Source organism: Penaeus chinensis, chromosome 9, assembly GCF_019202785.1.
Source record: "Penaeus chinensis breed Huanghai No. 1 chromosome 9, ASM1920278v2, whole genome shotgun sequence".
Taxonomy (NCBI): domain Eukaryota; kingdom Metazoa; phylum Arthropoda; class Malacostraca; order Decapoda; family Penaeidae; genus Penaeus; species Penaeus chinensis.
The window spans coordinates 9,338,235-9,345,734 of NC_061827.1; the positions used below are offsets into that span (position 1 = coordinate 9,338,235).

The window sequence follows — 7,500 nt, forward strand, 5'->3', positions numbered from 1 at the left end:
TTCCATTTAGATGAGCTAAAAATACCAACAGAATGAAAAAGCGCGCACATTCATATATGAACTCATATGCACACACACATATATATGTGTGTGTGTGTGTGTGTATGTGTGTTTCATTACTTTCATGCATAAATGTGTGTGTTTACATATATATATATGTGTGTGTGTGTGTGTGTGTGTGTGTGTGTGTGTGTGTGTGTGTGTGTGTGTGTGTGTGTGTGTGTGTGTGTGTGTGTGTGTGTGTGTGTGTGTGTGTGTGTGTGTGTGTGTGTGTGTGTGTGTGTGTGTGGTGCAGCGGTAGCGTTCTCGTCTAGCAATCTTGCAGACCTGCGTTCGAATCCCTCGCACACAGGGGATAGTTTAGAAGCAAAATGAAACAGACAGTATGTCACACCAAGAATATCCATTGTAATAAATGGAATCAAAACTAAACTAAACTTCTATTATGATTATTTTTACTGTTATTATATTCATCATAATTATCATTATTATAATTCTTTATTATTATTATCTATTTTTTTTATATTATCATTATAATTATAATTATTATTATTATCATTATTATTGTTACCATTATTATTATTATTATTATTATTATTATTATTATTATTATTATTATCATTATTATTATTATTATTATCCTTATCATTATCATTATTATCATTATTATTATTACTATTATCATTATTGTTGTTATTATTAGTATTAGCATCATCACCATATTTTTTATAATTATCCTCTTTTTTATATTAATCATAGTTTTATAAGTATCGTCATTTCTATAATTATCGTCCTATTCATAATTATCGTTTTTTATAATTATCATCATTTTCATAATCATCGTCATATTCAATAATAATCGTTATCTTTATAATTATCATTTTTATGGTTACTTTTATAATTATCATTATTATGGTTACTTTTATAATTGTCATTACCATTAACTGAATTAATTGAACTGAATTGCAGAAAAGTCATACGCACAGACAGTTCGTTTCTCTAAGTTGCAAAGTCAAGGTCAAAACTGTTATCAAACACGTCCTGAATTCCACCTTGAGTTGAATTACATCTAATGAGGTCTTTTACATACTTTACATAATTAGGACATATGGCTATATGTTTTCCTTTTTTTTAACTGTAAATGACTGTACCGTCAGCGTTGTCCGTTGTTATAAATGATTGTTAATGCTAACAACCGAGTTCGAATCGGTTGTTAGCTGTTAGTTCAGATCCTTCAATACAGAATGAGTTAGTTCAGATCCCTTGTTAAAACCAAATAATGAAAAATAAACAAATGAATAACGTTTAATTATTTTTTTTTGTGTGTGTAATAGAATTTATTATGATTATGGTCACTAGGTATTGGTAGCTTAAGGTCACTTTTGTAAACCGTTTAGTACAATTTTTTTTTCACAGAATTAACACAGAGATGAGTCATTTTTTCCTCCATTTAACCCCCCCTCCTCCTCCTTCCCCTCCCTCCCTCTTCCCCCGTGCACTACCTCTTAAAAGTATGGACATAAAGTACGAACATAAATTAAAATGATCCTTTATTTATGGGAAATCATTGTATTACAGTTTTAAGGCATGAGAGATATAAAGGAAAAGGTGTAAATCAACTAGAGAGGCTTAGTGTGTTTTGTGTATTTCTTTCTCTCTCTCTCTTCTTTAGCTTTGCCTCGAAATTCAGGTCACGTGTTTTTATGTTTTTTTTTTTTTTTTTATTCTTTCTTTCTTTCGTTTTTTTACTGGTAGCATTTATACGTGTACAATAGCGCGTGAGTTTTTTTTTTTTTTTTTTTCTCTTCTTTTCTTTTTCCCTTTCCCTTTTTTTCGTTAATACATTACATTTTTTAAGTACGATTTTTTTTCATATATTCCATTACAATGTCATTACATTCCCAAAAGAAATCAACTCACATTTTTTCCGAATTTCTGTTACATTTCTTCCCCCCCCAAAAAAAAAAAATCATTATGAATCTTATTTTCAAAAGAACAACAACAACAAAAAAAGCTTCCCAGTCCCTAATCCGGATTTGATAAATACAATCGATATCATTTCATTTCTTATTGTGGCTGTTTTTATTTTTCATGAGATTTGGATTTGCAGTCTGAACTGATTCGAATCCGCGGCTACCCGGCTGAAGTGCATCACGTGACCACCCGCGATGGGTACGTTCTTCAGCTACACAGGATCCCCCGCGGATTGACCCCCACGCCCCGCCCCTGCACCCGCCGCTTCCGAACGCACGAGTCGAAAGGCATGAGATGGATTCTGTTGGAATGGTTAAAGAAAGTTCATAGTCGAGGTAAGTACATGTAATCGGTTTTTTTTCTCATTCTTTCTGTTTATGTGCCTGGCTGTCTGCCTGTCTTATCTTTCTATTTCTGTCTTTCTCTTTCTCTCTCTCTCTCTCTCTCTCTCTCTCTCTCTCTCTCTCTCTCTCTCTCTCTCTCTCTCTCTCTCTCTCTCTCCCTCTCCCTCTCCCTCTCCCTCTCCCTCTAAATCTCTCACTCCCACTCCCACTCCCACTCCCACTCACTCTCCCTCTCCCTCTCCCTCTCCCTCTCCATTTCCCTTTCCCTTTCCCTTTCCCTTTCCCTCTCCCTCTCCCTCTCTCTCTCCCTCTCCCCCTCCCTCTCCCTCTCCCTCTCCCCCTCCTTCTCATTCACACTTACCCTCACACCTCCCTTCCTCCCTCCTTCTCTCTCCCCATCTTTCTACCTGCGTGTATAATATAGATCCTCTTAAGACAGATAAGACTCAAACCCACCTTCTCCACGGACAGAGATCTCAAGGAGGTGCGGCTCAGCCCAAGGGAAGCGCCCGGTTGTCCTGCTCATGCACGGCGTCCTCTCCTCGTCCGACGATTTCGTGTTAAATGATCCACACCAGGCGCTAGGTAGGTCTCTGTTGTGCTTCGTGGGTGAGTGAGGTTTTTCCAAGTTCTGTCGAATGTATTTGCTTTGAAAGGGAATGTAGGTGTGATGGCGTGTGTATGTGTGTGTTTGTTTGTGTGTGTGTGGGGGGGGGGGTAAGTATGTGTGTTTGTGTGTGGGGGGGTGTAGGTGTGTGTGTGTGGGGGGGGGTGTCTGTGTGTGTGCGTGGGGGGTGTGTGTGTGTGTGTGTGTATGTGTGTGTGTGTGTGTGTGTGTGTGTGTGTGTGTGTGTATGTGTGTGTGTGTGTGTGTGTGTGTGTGTGTGTGTGTGTGTGTGTGTGTGTGTGTGTGTGTGTGTGTGTGTGTGTGTGTGGGTGTCTTGCTCATATTTTAGAATCCAACCAGACCAATTATATATCTACGTAAACTGTGCCTAAACTTATTCGAGTGCATAATTGGTTTGGTTATTACATGCGCAGTAAGTCCCATTACAGTTTTTTTTCGACAGCCTTTATGTTAGCGGACGCTGGTTACGATGTGTGGCTGGGAAACGCGCGAGGAAACACGTACAGCCGCCGCCATGTACGACTCTCGCCTGAACAGCCCGAGTTCTGGGATTTCAGGTAGGCCTATATGTCTCTCTCTCTCTCTCTCTCTCTCTCTCTCTCTCTCTCTCTCTCTCTCTCTCTCTCTCTCTCTCTCTCTCTCTCTCTCTCTCTCTCTCTCTTTCTCTTTCTCTTTCTCCTTCTCTTTATCTCTCTCTTTATATATATATATATATATATATATATATATATATGTATGTATATGTAATATATACATATATATATGTCTCTCCATCTATCTAGCTATCTATATATTTGTCTGTCTATCCACCTATCTATCTCCCTGCCTGCCTGCCCACCTGTTTATCTGTCTATCTCTCGGTCCCTTTCGTATCCTTTTGCCTCTTTAATTATTCAAATGGAGCGTATGCCTATGCGTATATGTATAAGAATAATGAATAAATATATGAATAAATAAATGAATTAATGAATAAATAAATACTTCTATTCAGACATAACTTCAAGGTAAGTATGAGTTAGGTGGCGCCACGTTTAGCCTGTTGATCCCAAAAGTGAAATTGACTTGCTTCTGGTAATCATTATAACAATATCGAGTAAATTATACAAATAATTATGTACCTATCAATCCGTACAATATTATGGCACGTGTTTTTTTAGTGCATTTTCTCTAAAAATGGTTCAGTAAAGAAAATAAACAGAATTAACTGTTACGTGTTTTGAATGAAGGAAGGATTTTCAACAAGACGGAGTGGTCCTACCTGTGTTAAAGTACCTTGCATAACTTCAGCTGGGACGAAATAGCCCAGTACGACCTTCCGGATATGTTGGCCTACGTCAGGAACACCACGCGGGCGCCGACGCTGGACTACGTAGGACACTCCATGGGCACCACTGTCTTCTTCGCTATGATGAACTACTACCCTCACATCAATGGCTGGGTACCATTTAACCCTATGTATTTTTTTTTCTTTTAGTGTAGCATTCATGTGTCGAGAGATATCACCTTAGTAAGGGATAGATTGGGTAGTTTTGGCAATATGGAAAGAAGAGAAAAAACTAAAAAAAATATATATATTTTTTAGTTTGTATTAATAATTCTTTACCTCAACGGCTAGAGAACTTTATTTCTTTTTTTTAGCGTCCATATGATAGATTTCACCGTGCGAGAGAGAGGGTGATGGGGATAAGTGGTCAAGGATAGATTGGTAGTTCTGGTAATACGATTGAAAGAAAAACAATACTAAATAAGGATAAGTACATCTTCGCATTATTTTTGTTTTGTTTTCATTTATTTTGTATTATTTTTGTATCATTAGTTTGTATTAATATCCGTGTTCTTCGTCATGATGAACTACTAGCCTCACATCAACGGCTGGGTCAGATTGTCTCAATTCACCCTAGAGAGAGTTTTTTTTTTTTTTTTTTTTTTTTTTTTTTTTTTTTTTTTTTTTTTTAACATTCATGTGTTGATAGATTCTGGTTTAGTTGATGATAAGGTAATGAGGATAAATGGTAGTGAGTGGATAAATTGGTAGTTTTGATGATATGATGTTTAATGTTTAACGTTTTAAACAAATAAATGTGCCAGGTATCAAAGGTCATATATTACTATATAGAGTATTCTGTTGGGACGGGTTTAAAGAATCTCTTCATTAGAACAAAATATCTTAGATTTCAACCGTCGTGTGAAAAAAAGAGACATTCACGTTTTCTTCGTATTATTTCTGTATCGTTTCCAATCTTAGATCCGGAAGATGGTTGCTATGGCCCCCTCGGCGTACATCCATAATATTTTCGCCGGTTATAGGATGCTCTCTATTTTCAGCCAAGTGAGTATTATTTGGAGGATGTAAGTACATTTAGATTGAAGGTCAGGTTAAATTCTTTCCGAGATTACATATTCTTTCCTTGGAATCAGTTAAAAGGTCTGTTCCCTTCGGCATTTTGATTGACATTCTTTACCTGTATGCAAACGAGTGGTTTAATGATCTTCCTCTTGTTTTATTTGCAAATTGTTTAGCATAATTACAGCACATTAACCTTACCCATACATAAACTGCTTTTTCACTGTGCTGATATTGCTGTGAATGGACATGATGTGTGATCACTCGTGTTTATAGAAGTTCGTTTTTTTGTTTTTTTTTATGAACTCTTGGGGGAATATACAAAAAAGTGAATACATGGGGAATATTCTTTGTTTTTTTATGAACTCATGAGGGAGAATACAAAAAAAAAAGTGTTACTTGTTTTGTGACCTCATTGGGGAATATGAAAAAAACGTTTTATTTTTTTCAACTCATTGGGAATAAACCAAAAAAAACGTTTTAATTTTTTTTTGTGTGTGTAAACTCATGGGGGTATATACAAGAAAAAAGTTTATTTTTTTTGTGAACTCATGGGGAATATACTATTTTTTGTGTGTGTAAATCCATGGGAGTGGGGGGTGTATACAAAATAAGATATGAACTCATGGGGGAATACACACACACAAAAAAAAAATCTCGTTCACTCTTTTTCGCCATCCTTTACAACGTCCATATCACCATAAACGAATTTCCAGACATATTCTACCCAACCTTCATTTCCTTCTAGATAGTGGGTGGGAGTGAGAGCAAGTACGAGACAGGTCGGTTGTCCGTGGAAGGGAAGACCAGCCTCGCCAACCTCTGTTCTCCCGACGCGCTGACAAGGGGCGTTTGCCTCAAGATTATTGGTCTTGTTGCTGGACCTTCCCGACATGCGATTGAAAGGGTGGGTGGGTTTTTACCTTCCTTTTTTATTATGTGTCTGTGTGTCTGTTTGTTTGTCTGTCTATCCTGCAGTCCCTCTACTCTCTGCCTCTATACTTTCTTCCCCATTTCTTCCCTTCATCCTTAATTTCCTCTTCCATCCTTCCCTCCCTCTCTTCCTCCCTCCTCCTTTCCCTCTACCCTTCTCCTTCCCTCCCTACCCTCCTTTCTTCACTCCCCTCAACCTCCTCCCCTCCCGCCCTCCTTCCCTCCCTCCCTCATTTCCTCCTCCCTCCCTATCTCATTTCTTCCTCCCTCTACCCTCCCTCCCTCCCTCTACCCTCCCTCCCTCCCTCCCTCCCTCTACCCTACCTCCCTCCCTCCCTCCCTCTACCCTACCTCCCTCCCTACCTCCATTCCTCCCACGATAATAACACTCTATACGCTATGCAAACGCGATTTCATAATAATATCCACCCCCCCGTGACTCAGATAATGACCTATCCATCATTTTTTGTTTCTCTTTTATTGATTGACTTTCTCTTCTCTCTTTCTTCGTCAGGATTACCTCCCCGTGATCGTCGCCCACACCCCCGCCGGCGTCGCTACCAGGGTCCTCACGCACTACTCCCAGCTGATCCTTGCCCGTCCGTAGTCTATTTCTTCGTCTGTCTTTTCTTTTTCTTCTTTTTCTTTTTCTTTTTCTTCTTTTTCTTTTTCATCTTTTTCTTCTTTTTCTTTTTCTTCTTTTTATTTTTCTTCTTTTTCTTTTTCTTCTTTTTTTCTTCCTTTCTTTCCTTTTTCTTCTTCTTCTCCTCCTTCTTGTTCTTGTTCTTGTTCTCCTCTCTTTCCTTCTTTCTCTCTTTCTCTCTTTCTCTCTTTCTTTCCTTCTTTCCTTTCTTTTCTTCTGTCTTTATTTATTTCCTTCTTTGTTATTTCTTTCCTTCTTTCTTTCTTTCGTTCCTTCTTTCTTTATTTCCTTTGTTCTTTATTCTTTCTTTCTTTCTTTATTCCTTCCTTTCTTTCCTTCTTTCTCTATTTCTTTCTTTCTTTTCTTTTTTGTCTTTTCTTCTTTCCTTCTTTGTTTCCTTTTTTTCTTTATTTCCTTCTTTCCTTTTTCTTTCCTTTTTTTCTTTCCTTCTTTCCTTCCTTCTTTCTTTCCTTCTCTTTCTTTAATTCTTTCTTTCCTACTTTCCTGCTTTCTCTCTGTCTTTCCTTCTTCCTTTCCTTTTCTTCAATCTTTCTTCTTTCTTTCTTTCATTCTTTCTTCTTTCCTTCTTACTATTTTTTCCTTCTTCCCTTCCTTCTTTCTCTCTCTCTTTCCT

The 7,500-nt window shown here is 37.7% G+C and overlaps 1 protein-coding gene across 1 annotated transcript in view; it reads left to right on the forward strand.

The window, feature by feature from the left end:
• The window catches only part of LOC125029155 (lipase 3-like), an 11,380-nt gene that overhangs the window by 1,264 nt on the left and 2,616 nt on the right, over nt 1-7,500 (forward strand). The window contains exons 2-8 of the mRNA XM_047618994.1: nt 2,111-2,309; nt 2,790-2,903; nt 3,389-3,503; nt 4,234-4,384; nt 5,192-5,275; nt 6,039-6,197; nt 6,738-6,822. Coding sequence (XP_047474950.1) covers nt 2,111-2,309; nt 2,790-2,903; nt 3,389-3,503; nt 4,234-4,384; nt 5,192-5,275; nt 6,039-6,197; nt 6,738-6,822 — 907 coding nt within the window. The remainder of the gene's footprint in view (nt 1-2,110; nt 2,310-2,789; nt 2,904-3,388; nt 3,504-4,233; nt 4,385-5,191; nt 5,276-6,038; nt 6,198-6,737; nt 6,823-7,500) is intronic.